The sequence below is a fragment of the Dromiciops gliroides genome, chromosome 3 (genome assembly GCF_019393635.1).
Source record: "Dromiciops gliroides isolate mDroGli1 chromosome 3, mDroGli1.pri, whole genome shotgun sequence".
NCBI lineage: Eukaryota > Metazoa > Chordata > Mammalia > Microbiotheria > Microbiotheriidae > Dromiciops > Dromiciops gliroides.
Genome location: NC_057863.1, coordinates 594,996,568 through 595,014,025, shown reverse-complemented (window position 1 = coordinate 595,014,025; position 17,458 = coordinate 594,996,568). Strand labels below are relative to the sequence as shown.

The 17,458-nt window shown below is 44.6% G+C and overlaps 1 protein-coding gene across 1 annotated transcript in view; it reads right to left on the bottom strand.

Moving 5' to 3' along the window:
- Positions 1-14,067, bottom strand: part of SMAP2 (small ArfGAP2) — a 60,308-nt gene extending 46,241 nt beyond the window's left edge. Inside the window, exon 1 of the mRNA XM_043995142.1 lies at positions 13,588-14,067. Coding sequence (XP_043851077.1) covers positions 13,588-13,690 — 103 coding nt within the window. The 5' untranslated portion in view covers positions 13,691-14,067. The remainder of the gene's footprint in view (positions 1-13,587) is intronic.
- Between the last annotated feature and the right edge of the window lie 3,391 nt (positions 14,068-17,458).

Here is a 17,458-nt window from a genome sequence, read left to right as displayed (position 1 = left end):
GAACAACAAAGCATAGAGGAAATTCAACTTCCTCTTTTCTACTGCCAAGCAGGAGACCATGGCTTTGGAACAATGCACACGACGTCAGTTGCAGTGGCCATGTCCCTAGGTTTTGCTTGGTTCACTGGGAAGGGGGTGGGAAAGGGGTGCCTTTTGAAATGGCATATACAAACAAAAGGAATCAAAGGAAACTTTTTTTAGATGAGGCTAGCCTGGATGATCTCTAAGGCCCTTTCCATTCTAAATTCTATGACCAAGTAAAAGTATAGGAACATCAAGATGACTGATCTTTACTGCCACTGCTTGACCCTCTATGGTCAAATGCTGCTCCCTGACCTGCACCACACTAAGAGATTCCTGTCGTTATGTTAAACTTCATTGGTTTGAAGTTAAATCTGTCCCCAAGGCAATGCCCTACCATGGATACAGAAGCACCGTAACAAAGGCTCAAGGCTTGGGCAAAGTTAATGTTGTCCCCTATCTCTTTGGGTTGATGTCCCCTGGAGAGAAGTCCCCTTTGAATCTGGTAAGAATGTTTCCAATGAGTACATGATCAGATACTAGATTTGAACATTTGATGAGGCCTGTGCAACCACAGAAACAACCAAAAGGTTAAAAAGTAACAACATTTATAGTTATTTAGGTAATTTAACTGACTTGGAAGCTGGGAGCAGTGTAAATGATGACACCTATTACTTTTTCTTCAGGTGCCTCAGCGAGTACACTAAATGTTTAAATTATAATTCTAATTATGTTGGTTTAAGACACTTGTGTTCTGCTGTTCTGTTCAGAGGCTTACTTTAGAAATCTGAACATGAGACCTAATCAGGCTCCTCCTGTTTCTACAGCTACTCAAGTAACCTGCACCTCCCCCATCTCTAGGTCATCTAGTTCTCTCTCCACTCCCCCCTCCTCCATCCCTATTCCAGGCCCTCATGACCTCACCTGCACTATTGCAAAGCCTAACAAAACTTCCAGACCCCTTCCTCTCCCCCAGCCCAGTCTGGTTTTCATACACTTACTGAAATCCTCTTCTTAATGCATAGTCTCATTAATGGTCTTTTTTTTTTGGCAGGCAATGGGGGTTAAATGACTTGCCCAGGGTCACACAGCTAGTAAGTATTAAGTGTCTGAGGCCAGATTTGAACTCAGGTCCTCCTGAATCCAGGCCAATGCTCTTTCCACTGTGCCACCTAAGCTGCCCCCTCATTAATGGTCAAAAAAGTCTTCTGCGCCTCACTATTGCCAACAGAAAAGAATTTAAGCCCCTCCACAATGTCTCCCTCCTATCTTTTCCTACTTTCCCAGACTTCTCCTCTTTACGAAGGTTACATTCCTGACTAACTGATTCTGCTAGCTATGGCCAGTCTCCTCCCCCTATTTCCAGACTCTTGGAATTCACATAAGCAGTCCTCCAAGCATGGACTGCACTCTTTCACCTGACCTGCTGAAACCCTCTTCCTTCAAGGTTCTGCTCAGATGTCAACTTTTCCATGAAGCCTTCCCCTGATTTCCACCCCCAGCCCCAACATGAAAGCAATCACTCCAGCCCGTGATGCTTATGTTTTGGCAGAAGCCTCACTTAACCCAGAACTACAGTGCAGGGGCAGTCATTTTTATGAAATCTGCCTGGATCTCTCTGGCTCTATCATAATCTCCCTTATGTCATCACTCATCTGTACAGGCACATGCCCTATCTCCCTAATTAGAAAACAAGCAAGGACTGGGTTATTTTTCCTCTTTGTATCCTTCTATCCAGAATCTAGAGTCATTATATAAGTTTGAACTGAATCCTTACTAGGAGCCAGAGGTCTTTATCCAACACCATGACTGACCTTTTCACTTACAGTTCCCAGCAGACCTCTCCTAAGCACCAGACACAGTCACCTGTGAGTTCTTAGTGTCTTATTCCCATCTTCTGAGAACTAAGCCATTGCCCCAGACAGGTGCCTAGAGGTGCTTTTCAACATCAAGGGGCTGCTTAGTCTTTTACCTTATAATGCTTGCTTTTTTCTCAAATCAGGCATGACCCCATCAGCTCTTATTCTGAAGGTTTCTGATGGCTTTGGGAAGAGTAAAAGGTACGAACAAGGAGAAATCACCTACGCTTCACAGTGTAGAATGAGATTAATCATGTCACATATGGCACCATCTTGTTTATTAGAATTGTGCTTTTAAAGAATTAGCAATAAATGCACACATCTGCCCTTGGGTTAATTTCCTTTTGCCTTTCAATTTTAAAAAAGACTCTCTAGAATTTGGTTTCCAAGTACAGCACAAGGGAGAAGGGGGCGGGGAGGGAAGGAAAAGATAGAAGTTTTAACACTCAGAATTGCAAGCAAAGAAAATGACTGTCCCTGCACTTCAGTTCTGGGTTAAGCGAGGCTGCTGTCAAAACATATAAGCATCAAAGCTGGAGAATGTGGTGGGTTTTAACACGTAAACTCTCTCTAGGAGATGCAAGCTTTGGGCCGTGGGACTTCACATTCTCTCCACCAACACCAACACAACCATGGGGGTGGAATCACTCCATTTTCTCAGGCCTTCTTGTTGAGAAGGGCTTGCTGGTCACAATTGTGAGGTCTAGTCTCTAGCTTCTTAAACTGTGGGTCATGACCCCATAAGGGGTCACGAAAACTTTGGCAACAGTAAATGGTTATGTATAACCTATTTTATAGACCTATAAACCGAGGGTTACATAAAAATTTCTTGGGCAAAAAGGGGCCAGTGGAAAAAGTTGAAGAAGCCTTGCTCTAACCTAATGAGGCAGGGCTCTCTCCATTCTGTCTTGGCACTGAAGCCAGAGCTTTGAACATATACAGCATTAGATGAGAAATACACATTTGGCTTCTTGGTTATCTTGATGTAAGGAGAAGCCAGAGAGAACCTGTTCCCTATTCTGACACTAGGCTTTTGGGGAAGCACCTTCTTTGAAAGGAAGAAATTTCCTTTTAAAACTTTTGATGTCAAATACAAATGGCAATTCATGGAAAAGTGCTTTCAAAGTGAGCTTGGAAACTGAGCAATCTCTAAGCCACTGGCACCTTGTGTAACTAAAACCACACTAGAACACAAGGGAGGAAAGCTGGGAGGAAAGTTGGTAGGTGTTGAGAAAATATGGCTTTAGTCAAAAAGCTTTGCTTTGACTCAGGATTGCTGAAAAGTTCATTTTCAAAGCAAGACAATAAAATAACTAAGCAGCAACACATCAAAAGGGGCCGGGAATCTACCAGGAACTTAGGGCAAGTTTCAGCTAAACACAAGAGGGTGTTTGGACAATAAGGAAACAACCACCAGGACAACCTTACGCTGATGAGTGGCCCCAGCCGAGGATGGACTTGGCTCATCGCTGGGTGTTCCACTGTGGAGGAATCAGCAGTACAGCTATCAATGGACGGACATCCACAATGCCTGTGGGGAAATACGGGGTCCGGAAGAGTGGGGGAGGGAGGGAAAAAGTTTGGGAAAGGGAAGAGAGTCAAACATGGTAGCTGTACATTACAACTGTAAAACATCGTGCTTTACAAATGCAGAATTCTTCTGTTAAGAAGAAATGGAGTACCTAACGACCAGCTGTATGATAAGGAAAAACCTCTGATGTAAGATTTCTCTGCCATTCTAAAATAAAACAAAATCAAAATGACTTCTCGGGAAGCGTCTAAAGTCTAACTACCACCTACCAAGGAAAAGCTGATTTTGGAGAACGATCTACTAAAAATAAAATCCTCCCTCATGTTCATAGAATGTGCCTTTACTCAGACAAATAAGGGTCCAATTTCTTATGGCTAATAAGGAAGAATCAGTCTGGAGCCAGCAACTTGCTTAACTCTTGCTGACCAGGCTCCCCCAATTTACCAAAATTGGCAAGGACCCGAATGCCAGAGAAAATACTGAAAAGGAGGTAGACTTAAGTGCTAAATGTACACAGCATCATTTTCTGAAGGAAGAAACAAAGTGACTGGAAGCTAGTGTTAGTCCCACCCCACAGAATCAGAGGCCAAAAAAGGTCTAGTGTGGCTGTGCAGTTTCATGTTTTGTTTTTTTAATTAGACAAGACAACTTTCATCTGTATTTTCTTACATCAATCTACCTGGAGTCCTAGGAGAGATGACAAGAGTTGCATTGGTTGGTGGGATGAAGTGGAAGAGCACCAACAGAGAAGCAGAAAACTTGAGTATAAATCCTAGCTCTGCTAATAATTCATCATGTGACTGTGAGCAAGTCATGGCACAGATGACTCTAGTCTTCACCTTGCCCATTTCTAAAATAAAGGGGTTGGACTAGATTCTGAAAGCCCCTTCCAGCTTTAAGATTCAAAGACAATGAAAAGGCTGCATGTCCACGTTGTCAAGATACAAAGATAAATTTGTGTCCACCAATGATCTCACTGAACAGATTCTGACACCCCCCCCCCACTCATACCATGCACTCAACTGCTTTTTCCAGCTGCCTTGATGGTCCTCGTCTTGGGGACCAAAATGTGTAGCTGTTTCATGCCTTCTAGGAGATTTAAGTAGGATGGGGTCTGTTTATGTCATATTCATGGGATTCTCAGAATTGACAGGGTAGGGACTAGCATTCTAAGTAACTATACGATAAATGGCTCCCAGTTATTCTGAGAAATAACCCCCAGTTATTGTGACATGATGCAGATGTGGATCTATGTGGTCAGACATCATGATCTACAGGCTAGAGAGCAACTATTATGATGCTTCCCAGGGCAAATGATTGTCTCAGCAATAGATAAGGTCTTTTATGAACATGAAAAGCGGTACCCATTGGGATGAGTCTGTGAGAGCTTATCTCTTGTTCAAAAAAACACAACCCTTAAAAAAAACAACACACAACCCTTTACTCTTGGGATTGGAGGGAGAGAGGGGGAGAGAGAAGAGGGGGGAAGGAGGGAGGGGGAGACAGAGAAGAAGGAAAGGAGGGGGGAGAAAAACAATGAAGTATACTTCTTTAAGTTTTAGAGAAGCCTTAAAATCTACTCTGAAATTGACTTAGTTAAGTATAAACTTCTCACTTTCCTAAAAGCCAAGCGGTTGTTCAAGTACCCTAAGAAGCTGTCTCCCCATAAGAGGTGAGAGAAGATTTAGAGGAAGAAAAGTCATAGAATATCAGCTTATATGTGCTTCGTATAAAGTCTGTCTGTCTGTCTGTCTCTCTCTCTCTCTCTCACACACACACACACACACACACACACACACACACACACACTGGTTTCAGAGTCCTACAGAAGATGCTCTGATGATAAGGAATGGAGTCTGACTCAATTCCATGTCATTATATCCCTTGTCTACTTCTCTGTTACAATAAAATGCCACCTTACCAATGTAATCTATCAATCAATAAACATTTAAGCACCTACTATGAGCCACATATTGTGCAGAGTCTCTGCCCCAAAGGAGCTCACAATCTAATAGAATACATAAAGTGAAATACATTAAGTCAGTTAGTAAGGTAGTATAATCTGTAATTATATGAAACCATTAATTTTAGATTGGACTCTGCAAGTAGAAGAATGGAAACAGATGATAATGACTCATGTGGCAAAACAAACATGGGCAACCAGGCCCAAGAGTGCTGCCACCTACACATTGGAATGTCAATAGCTGAGAAATGCAGGGATATCGTGACCTGCATGATCATGGAATATTAAGACTTGCTGAAAGACTAGCCAGAAATGACTCACCTCTAACCCTCTTCTTGACAAGGCTGGGAGAGTAAACTTTAATTTGGGAGAACTACTATGGTACCTAAAAGATTAGTTTTATATTAATTACAATCCAGAATTAGCAAACAGAGCATTATATGTTTTCTAAGTCTTAACCCCAACACTGCATATAGCCAAAGTAGTGAACAGTTGGTCTTTTGCTTTAAAAAAAAAAAAAGATGGGGGCAGCTAGGTGGCGCAGTGGATAGAGCACCGGCCCTGGATTCAGGAATACCTGAGTTCAAATCCGACCTCAGACACTTAACACTTACTAGCTGTGTGACTCTGGGCAAGTCAGTTAACCCCAATTGCCCCGCAAAATAAAAAAAGATGATAAAAATAATTTAAGTCTTAATAAGTTGTCTTTCATGCATCTACAATTGTTATTCCTTCATACCTATGTGGAAATCTTATTGGTGCTCTAGTTCAGGTTTGCAAAGCACCATAAGGGTCAATTAATCCCAATTCCCACTGAGAAGCAGGGAAGCCTCCAATGTCCATCAATCTATAAACATTTATTAAGAGCCTACTATGTGCCAGGCACTGTGCCAAGTACAGAGGACACAAAAAGAGGTCAAAGGCAGTCCCTGTCCTCAAGGAGTTTACAATCTAACGAGAGAGACAGCATGCAAACAAATATATACAAAGCGAACTATATACAGGATAAATAGATATCATTAACAGAGGGAAGGGACTGGAATTAAGACGGGTTGGGGAAGACTTCCTAGTAGAAAATGGGATTTTAGTTGGAAATTAAATGAAGCCAGGGCAGTCAATAATTGAAGTAGAGGAGGAAAAGCATCCTAGGCCTGGAGAGCATTCTAGCCACAGAGAATGCCCCAAGAGAAAGATGTGGAGAAGCCAGGAGGCCAGTGCCAAAAGATCAAAGGGTATGAATCTGGGAGTAAGGTGTAAGAACACTAGAAAGGTAGGAGGGGGCTATGTCGTGAAGGACTTTGAATGCCAAACAAAGCATTTTATATTTACTCCTGAAGACCATAAGAGCCACTGGGGTTTATTAAGTGGGGGGTAGGGGTGGGGTGGGGAGTGTGGGGGACCTGCATTTTAGGAAAATCACTTTGGTGGCTGAATGGAGGATGGACTGGAGTGGGGAGAGGCTTGAGGCAGGCAGACCCATCGGCAGACTACTGCTGTAATCCAGGCTTGAGGTGATGAGGACCTGCACTAGAGAGGTAGCAGTGTCAGAGAGAAGGGGGCATATTCCAGAGATGTTGCAAAGATAAAAATAACAGGTCTTGGCAACAGTTTGTATGAGGACAGGGGTAGGATAAAAGATAGAGAGGAATCCAGATGACTCCTAGGTTGTAAGGGACTGAGAGAATGGTGTTGCTTTGTACAGTAACAGGGAAGCTAGGAGGTGGGAGAGTTTGGGGGGGAAAGATAATGATAATGTTTTGAATATTTTGCATTTAAAATATTTATGGGACATCCAGTTTCAGATGTCTGAAATGTGCCATACTCTCTTATAAGCAAGGAGCCTGAAGAATAGACCACACGAGTAACCACCTCAATATCACAAATTCAGGTCATTGTCCACTGGGAATTTCATTCATATGCTATGAGACAAAGGGTCTTAGACCTGGGATCCATTAACTTTTTTTTAAAACTTGATAACTGTATTTTAAAAAACTGATTTTCTTTGCAATCCTCTATATTCTACTCTATATATTTAAAAACTTAATCTGAGATGAGGTCCATAGGCTTCTCTGACCCAAAAGGATTCATCACACACACAAAAAAAGGATAAGAACTCTTGCTCTAAGGGGCAGCTAGGTGGCACAGTGAGTGGATAAAGCACCGGCCCTGGATTCAGGAGGACCTGAGTTCAAATCTGGCCTCAGACACTTGACATTTACTAGCTGTGTGACCCTGGGCAAGTCACTTAACTCTCATTGCCATGGGGGGGGGGGGGGGGGGGGGGGAGAGAAGAACTCTGGCTCTAAGAGATGTCACACTTCCAATTTATATCATCTACTCTGCCACACAAGGTTTGAAAGGACAGAGGGGGGAAAAAAAAGTAAGGCTATATCCCAGGGAACCCAGGGAATAAGTTTAGCTCTGTGACAGTGATCTAATAGGAATCCTGATAAAAATGACTTTCAGTAAAACTGTGTCATCTTCAACCACAATTGTCACAGTAAAGAAGCATCAGTTGCAAAACCTCAGAAAGTTACTTTAGGAGCAGCAAAAGGTTGAGCAACTATGAAAATTGCCTAGAACACAGTCCCCTGGCACATAGTAGGTGTTTAATAAATGCTGTTGACAGGCTGAAAGCAAGGAAGTAAAGTTCTTTGTGGTATCTAAATTCAGAGAATTATTTTCAGCTCCAAATGCAGCTACAATATTCAAAGTTGTGGGTAGAAGCTTCTTGCTTTAAGTTAATATATAACAGGAAGACATCAGCTGACCTCTAACAGAAAAACAATATAACAGTTTACATGATGTTTCACATAACAAAGAGAACCCTTCATAGTTACTATTTTCACAAGCATTTTTTGTTGAATGTAAAACATGTCCAGTGGTATGGTATCTAAGAGGTAAGTTTAGTGTAATTACAATTCATGACTATTCTCTACCTAATGAGGCAGCACAGTATAGTGGAAATAGTGTTGGACTTGGAGTATGTGGGAGGTGGGGGGAACCTGAGCTCAAACCCCAGTTCTGTGAAACTCTGGATAAGTCCTTCTTCTCTGGTACTCAATTTCTCAACTATAAAATGAGAGGCTGAACTAAGAGACCTCCAAGGATTCCTTCTCAACTCTAAATACATGATCCTAAGAGCAGAGTCCACCAAACTTTTTAGATCCTTATCTAGCCATCTTGCACATGGTCAAAATTGGAGACCTGCTGGGGCCTAGAGGATTCAACCATTACAACCTGAACTTCATAGACCCAGGGCTGAACATACTTTGTACCAGTTGATCTTTCTCTAAAAACAGATCTTTAAAGGGAATTTCACTTTTTATTCAAGTATTCTGTTTGAATGAGCAATAATCCTATAGAGCAATCCACCATTAAGGTGACAAAATATTGTTTCATTAGCATTTTTCAATTAGCTTGGGAGGATGAGAAACATCCAGAAACCAGCCACATGGGCTCAGATTGAGCACATTTGCAGAAATGTTAGAATCACCATACACAGGAAATGGTTTTAGCTGCAAAGCCTAAAGATTTATGGGGTGAGTCATGGTAGCCCAGGCTCCCTGTAACCACACACAATACTTTAATTTTGAAAGGGGGAGAGGGAGAAGGCATTTCAAAACTTAGCTAAGTGAAACAACTTGGGGTTTCAATCCATAGCCAAGTAACAAGGTTTGGTCAACATTACGTGTATTTCTTTTGGGTTTTGTTTTGTTTTGTTTTGTTTTCACCAGTACATGCTAAGAAAAACAATGTTACTAAACTAACTATAAAGCATCACTCTTTCTCTCTTAGCAACAGGACCTGGCTAACCAATCTGTCTCCTTTCATGTTTTCATGTTCTGACATTACAGCTGTCCAGTTCTTTATCAACTATCAGAGGCATAGGAAAGAGTAAAGAAAGATGCAATGGCAAGGACCAAATTTTCATCTCTTTCAGATTAACAGCAGCATAAATTTAGAGCTGGGAGGGACCTCAAAGGTCATCTAGTTCAGTCCCCTCTTTTACAAATTAGGAAGCTGGAGCCCCATAGGTCACATGGGTAGTAAATAGAAGAGCTAGAACTCCAGTCCTCTGACTCAAGTCCAATATGCTTTCCACCATGTCATACTACTATCACACACCGACATATGTCCTCAGTCCCTAATGACCTCTGCTCTACTAAACTCCCATGAGGCGCCTAGAGGAAAGGGTCTAAGGGATCTAGAGGAAAATATCTCTAGGGCTTAGCGAGGGCTTAAATGACTAGTTCCATTTCCACCGAAGAATAATTACAGTAGCTTAGAGTCACAGGAAATCTAACGGATCCTGTGGTAAAACACCCCAAGCCCAAGTAAACAACTAACTGGAAGGGCAGATCGGTCCATTCCATTCCAATGATTCTGTTATTTGTGTATTTCCAGTCAAATTTCTTATCATATAATAGAGAGAACATCCCAGAACCAAAGTACAAACATGAAAGAGGAACCTATATTTATGGTGTGAAAGAAAAATTTCAGAGAAACACAAAAAAACCCTGCCCATTTGTGTTTCTGGGCTACTTTATTCCTCCTCCAGTCCTATTGCCTCATTTCCAGGTATTTGGTGAGATGCTGTGAAATTCTTAATTATCTATGGTCACAAAGGAAATGAGCTTAAAATACCTTTATTCCAGTCCAAGGGTAGTAAAACTCCACTTCTCCTAAACGTTTTACCAGGTCTAACTAACAAGTAACTAAAACTAATAAAGATGTCCTTTCCTAAAGTCCCTGCTCTATTATGTAGTAGTGAAACACAAAAATGGCCAAGGGGGAAAATATGGAGAGGAGGCCTAAATACATAATGCACAAGCTAGATAATTGGAGGGCCTGATAAATTCTTACTAACTGATCAAAGAGGGCAGTAATTTATAACAGCAAATCCCTCTCCTCAAAAGCACATAGCAGTTGCATCCTGCACTGCCAAATTATGAAAACTGCCCTTTCTAGGAACCACAGGTTACAAGGACAACAATTACTAAGTGAATTTTCTTAGCCCACAAAGTTGCTAGTTTTTATTTAGAATTAAGTCACTAAAGTTTCAGTGATCTTTAGCTATACTATAACAAGAGCCTGTCAGAGAGGTTTGTATTTTTTTTGGAGGGGTGATGAATAAAAGCAGTAAATAAAATTTTGCATAAGAATCTTAACCTGAGGTCCACAGATAGATAGCAGGACATCCATTAATTTAAATGGGAAAAAATATTTATCTTCATTTTCCGTAACTTCTAAGTGAAACTTAGCACTCCCTTCCATTATTTAAAAACATCCGTCTGAAAAGTGATGCCTAAGCTTCAAACTGTCAATGGGTCCATGGCACAAAAAAGCTGAAGAGCCCTTGCTCTTGCACCATAAGAGACGCAGGGTGGGGGGGTGAGTGCTGTTTTCCAGGTATTTGAAGAACTGACCAGAAGAAGAAGACAGCTATGTTCTCTTCTCTACCAAAGGCACCTGCAGCAGGAGCGTGGGAAGGGGTCACAGGGGCGGTAGAGAACGGCTCAACCTAGAAATTAAAGGACTGCCAAAAGTCTGTAAAGGCAGTGAGCCCCCGTCATTGAAAAGGCTTGATAGCGCCACTGGGCCTGGAGTCAGGAAGACCTGAGATCAAATCCAGCCTCAGGACACTTACTAGCTGTGTGATCCTGGGCAAGTTACTTAATCTCTGCCTCAGTTTTCTCAACTGTAAAATGATCCTAATAGCACCTACCTCCCAGGTCTTTTGAGGATCAAATTATTTGTAAAGGGCTTAGCATAGTGCTGACACATAGTAAGAGCTAGATAAATGATACTGTTATTATTATTATTATTATTCAAGCTGCCATGACCATTTGTTAGAGGTAACAAAACAATTATTAAATGAACCACGATGTTCCTATTACTGTGTTAGGCAATAGAGACACAAATACAAAAATGAGACAGTTCCTGCCATCAATGAGCCTTTGCATTACTATGGAGAGGAATATAATATGTTCACAGATAAATAAATACAGAATGTAAGCAAAATAAATGCACAATGGTGGGGATAGGGCCACTAACAAGAGAATCAGAAAAAGGCCCTTGTAGGAGGCAGCATTAGAGCTAAGCATTAAAGAGAGGTAGGGGCTACAAGAGGTAGAAAGAAGGAGGGAGACATTTCAGACCAGGGGGAACAGCCTGTAGAAAGGTAGGTACGACAGCAAGAGATGGACCAGCCTGTACAGGGAATAGCAAGGGACAACAGTTTGGCTGGAACCAGAGCTCATTAAGGAAAGTAATGTGTAATCAGACTGGAAAGCTTGGTAAAACTCTTCACAACCAGGCTTCAGCTTAAAGAGAGAATCAAAAGATTTAGAACCTGAGAGAGCATCTAGTCAGCCCCTCCATTTTAGAGGAGGAACGGACCCAGATGGTGAGCCCAAGGTAATCACTAGCTTTGATAGAGCTAGGATATGAATCCAGGAGAAAGTGTGGTAGAGTGGGAAGAACAAGAGCTTTAGAGTCAGGGGACCTGGGTTTCAAAATTCACCTCTGATGCTGACTACTAGTGTGTGACCTTGGGCTCCTCCTCTGGCCTCCTTTGGCCTCCTTCTGCTATGAAGGGATCATATACATGGCTTCTCATGTCCCTTCCAGCTCTGGCTGTATGATCCTATGATGAGAAATGGGTCTCATCATGGAAATGGCACCTGACTCCTCCATCCCAGCAACAATCCTTCCTGTGGCTGGCCCCGCTATGATTCAGAATGGGGAACTGAGCAAAGCCAAGGCACCTCCCCCTAGCTGCAGGGAAACTCTAACAGAGAGAACACTCCATTAACAAGAACCTACTTTAACCAATTAACCCCAAGCAGTTTTTCAAATAAAGTCTGGTTTATGGCTGCTACCCACCTTCCCACTGAGCCACAGAGTTCATCAGGACATACTAATTTTCTCTTTATATGAGGGGCAAGAAAAAGACATAGCATCTCCCTGCCCACCCCACTTACATGAAAACAAACAAGCAAACAGATAAACAAAAAATACTGGTCTACTTCAGTCCCTGTCCCTGTCCCTGTCCCTGTCCCTCCCCCCAGTCAAAAGAACAAATACATTTAGGTCCTTGGTTTATCCTCATGTTGAAAGATAAGCCTATGCAACAATTACATCCACTGACAAAGAGCAGCTATACATACATACATACACACACACACACACACACACAGAGCACATCCTGAGAAACTGATGGGGCCACGGGGCCCCATATCAGGGAAATGTATTAAAACAGCAGAACCACCCTTCCCCCAACCAGGCATTTCCATAACTCCTGTGTTTATCAAGTATTCAAGCAAAAAGAGGAAACGAAAACTATTCTGCCCCAAGACCATGTGGCCATAAATGTGTCAACTGCCAAGCAAGTTGCTGCGTATTTTTTAGGCCAAACACCCTTATCTAATCCAATCAACTGCTCAAACTGAGCCTTGGAGGGTCGTTGTCAAATGGACGCTAGATGCCCGTTTGACAACCATACCATTTCACCGAGCTTGGCCCTGCGAACACCAGGAAGCAAACCCAATGTTATTTCTGTCTCCCCCCCCTCCATCCGCCAAATGGATCCTGCACTACAGCCTGAACCTGTTCGTTACCGCCACCACCCACATGAAGGTGAAGTACCAGGACCAAGAAATCTGCAGTTTGTCACTGCATAAAGATATTGACCCAACTGCACAGGGCAACCGGGTGGACCAAAAGTCATCCACCCTTGGTAACCACGATCAGGGTCCAGCTCCGTGACTATTCTTAATCCTACTCGGCAACTACGATAATTGCTCCGAGTCCTTTCCAGCTCTCTATCTATGGTCCTATGATCTAATCTTTGAACACAAACACACGCGCACACAGCTCCCCCACACTCTCCATCCATCTGTACAATGCTGCTGGGCTGCAGAGAGAGAGCCTGCTTACTACTCTCTTTCTGTTGAGAGGTCGGAAGAGACAGGAGGGTTGCTTCATTCATTCATTCATTCGACCAGCATTTATTAAGCGATCACTGTGTACAGAGCCCCATCCCGGCCTCTGGGCAGGAGAGGCGAGGTTAGGCTAAGCCGGGGTCCCTGCCCTCAGGAAGCTCGCCCTCTCTTAGGGGCCGGCGAGGCTAGTGGCCAGCCCTCGCCAGGGCCTCGGAGGGGTCCCCGGGGGGGCCGAGCACGGGACAGGTGGTCCTGCTCAGGGGTTACCTTTGGCCTGGCAGTCCGCACAGAACTTGTTCTCCTCCTCCAGTAGCAGGCTAGCCAGGACAGCCTGGTAGCGATCCACGTCCCTCACCGACTTGCCCGTCATGGCCACGCGCCCCCGCGACCCCTGCCCGGGGGGGGAAGGAGACCCGCTCCCCGCGCTCACCTGCGAGCCCCGAGGCCGGGGAAGGGGGGGGGGTCGCAGGTGCCCCAGACACCGCCCCCGCCGGGCTAAGCCCGGCCCAGCCCCGGCCCCGGCCCCCAAGAGCTGGGGGTAAAGGTTCCCCCCGAGCCCCTGTGGCGGGCGCCCCCTGGCGGCGCCGGCAAGGAAGGCCGCGCGCGCGGCTCCTCACGGCCCGGTGAGCGGTTAGGCCGGTAGCCCCCGGCGGCTGAGGGGACTGGGAGGGCGGGGAGGGGAATGTTGGAGTTCCCGGGCCGGCTCCCGCTGCTTCCCGCCCCTGCCTGCCTGGCCGCCACAGCGCCCACCCACCAGCCCGACCCAGCCGCCGCCGCCGCCGCCGCTCTACTCCCCGGTTTCCCTGGCAGCTACAGCCCCCGCCGCCCACTTCCGGCTCTTCTTCCTCCCTCCTTCCTTCCCACCCCCTCCCTTTCGCCTCACCTCGGGCCCCGCCCTCCGCTCCCCATCGCGCCTGCGCGCCTGCCGCCCAGCCTCCTGGCCAAGTTCCCCCGCACCGCCCCACAGATCGAATAGTCCCTCCTACTCTTGGCCTCACCGCTGAACGGCGCTGTGCGTCACACAAGATGGGCGTGGAGAGGTCTCCCAGGAACCAATCCCCGGAGGGAAAATGTGAGATCGGGGCGTGGTTTCATAAAACCACGCCGAAACCACGCCCCACCCGAGAGATCTTTGGAAAAGAATGAATGGAGCTCGGCGGGAAAAGGAGGGGATCGGGAGAATGGGGAAGCAGGGGAGTGACTTGTCCAAGGTCTCACAGGACTGGGCTAATAACTCACGATTTTTGGCCCATGCTAGTGCCTCCTGATATTGGTTATCTACACTTTATCCTGTATATATCTTGTTTATACATTTTAGACTGTGAGCTCCTTGAGGGTAAGGTCTGTCTCTTGCCTTTCTTTGTATTCCCAGCACTTAGCACAGTATCTGGTAGGTGCCTAATAAATGCATGCTGACTGACTGACTTCAAATCTCTTGATCTTTCTACAGCACTCTACTGTCTCACTGAAAAGGAGACATACTTCAGCCCTTCAGGAAGCCCTCACTTTGAAGGTTGAATGGAAGCAGGTTTACTCCAGATGAAAGGAAGATGACATAAACACTTATCATCACAGAGCCCTGGTCTGAGGGAAACATGATCTGGCCTGTAAACACCTCAAGAGCAAGGTTTCTGTCACATCTCTTTTTAGAGGGAGACACATAAGTCAGGGAAACAGGGGAAAAGAGAGCGTAGGACCAACATTTTAGAGCTGGAGGGAGCCTTGTCCCCTCAGATGCAGCTTCAGGGTCTCCATCTGTAAAACAAGAGCCAACGGACCACACATTCTCTAAAGCCTCTTCTTATGCAAACTCCTATGGCAGCAAACCAGTGCCATTCCTGATAGCTGATCACGAAGCTGGTGGGGCAGCACAGCACCACAAAGAAGATGGATGGTTTGGAACCGGGGGATCTCCTTAAAATCTCAAGTTCTGCCACTTCACACCTGTGTGAGCCCCATCCAGCAAGCCACTGAAACATTTCTGGCCTCAGTTTCCACACCTGGAAAATAAGGAGATTGTCCCAGATGACTGCCAAAGGTCCTTCCAGCTCTGAAAGTACAAACATGACACTGTTGTAATACTTCTGGCGTTGAGAAGCTCACCTTTCAAAAGGTTAGTTCAGGGGGCAGCTAGGTGGTGCAGTGGATAAAGCACCAGCCCTGGATTCAGGAGGACCTGAGTTCAAATCTGGCCTCAGATACTTGACACTTACTAGTAAGTCACTTAACCCCAGTTGCCTTAAACATCCAGGCCCATCTCCAGTCCACTGGACCCACATGGCTCCAGAAGAGAGGGTGAGGGCTGGTGACCTTTCACAGCTCTCCCTCACTGCAATTCACTAATTCACTGATCACCTCCTGGTCCTCTTAGAGAACAAGGACAAACAAGTTCTGAACAACCAATCAATAATTATTAAGTTCCTTGTTGTTTGTCTTTCTTTCTTGAAAAGGACCAGGACATTAGGATGATGTCATGACTTGCAGAACTGGATTTAAGGAAGGGCTGTGCAAAGTCACCAGCCTCACTCTCCCCTCCAGAATCATCTGGGTCCAGTGGCAAGATATACAATCAGGATGACTGAAGATGGCCCCGGATGTTTAAGGCAATTGGAATTAAGTGACTTGCCCAGGGTCACATAGCTAGTATCAGGTGTGTGAGGCTAGATTTGAACTCGGGTCCTCCTGACTCCAGGGCCAGTGGTCTATGCACAACACCACCTAGCTCCCCCTTATTAAGCTCCAACTATTTGAGCCAAATGCTAGGGATACAAAGAGAAGCAAAAACACATCCTTACCCTCAAGGCAATCTACCAAGGGAGATAACACTGGAGCCAATACACAATGCAAGTTCTACACAGGATTCTTGGGAAAGATGAATGCAGACAAAGCTCTTTTGAAATTCAAAGACAGAATGTTTCCTTGGTAATCTCTCCTCTGGGCTAAATAGCTGTGTAGGTCAAGGGTTGCAGAGCAAAACTAGGAAATGGAGCTGGACTCTCAGACTGCAGCCAGTAAATCTGCCTGTGTAAGAACTAGCTAGTGACCCCAACTTCCTGGAATGACTGAGTTAAGGTCACTGCTAACTCACTGAGTCACAAAACTCTTGACATGGAAGGGCTCTCAGAGATCACCTTGTCCAACCTGTACTGGAATAAGAATACCTTCTCTGAAACCAGGCTACCATAAAGGAAGGCCTGCTCTGCTCCCATCCTCCCAATAGGACTGACTGCCATATTTGTGATAACCATCTGGGAGTCCTCACTGTGCTTCTGGACCAGGGTTCTTAACCTCTATTGTGTCATGGACCCCTTTGTCAGTATGGTGAAAACCAGCCTTCTCAGAATGAGGTTTTTTTAATGCATAAGATAAAATGCATAGGATTACAAAGGAAACACTATATTGAAATGCAAATATCAAAATATGTTTTTAAAAAAACTAAATTTACAATTTCCAGGTTAAGCTTTGCTTTAGGAGATTATTTCCTCCTCAGATTCCATTTCTCAGGGATTTTACACTTGGGATAAGGTTAAACTGGCCTATTTTTTCTGGGAATAGGGAGACCACAGGTCAGGCAAGTCAAAACCTATCTATATCTGAGGCAGGAAATTAATTCTTCCACTTGTTTGGGACAAACTGCCTCAGTTTATCCAAATAACTCAAGGAGACCACCAAGTCAAGCAGAGACAGATTTATTACATCCTCATGAGGACAGGCAAAATCCAATTACACATTGAAGTCTTGCAAAGATATGCCCAATCCTCTACGTTTTTATAGTAATCTTGAAAAGGACTCTCCCCATGTACACTAGGGTGGATGAGCTCACAATCTAACATCCAATCCTGTCTCACCCAAGATGTGTACCCAGCTTGTGATCCATGTATGGAGACATGTCCAAGAACAAAGGGGAGAAGGGGAAAGGGGTACAAGTCTGAGGAATGTCAAAGAAACAGGGAGGCAGAAATCACTCCCTTATCTGACTGCAATTAATCCATGACAGGGACTAGGACTCTGACATGTGAGAGGGGAGTTTTTTATTACAGGCCATAAACTAAGGTGTAGCTGGCATGTGGGAACTAAGCAGAAGTAAAGTAAATAGTGCTAATTGGTAGAACTGTGACAAGTAATAAAACTTACTGGG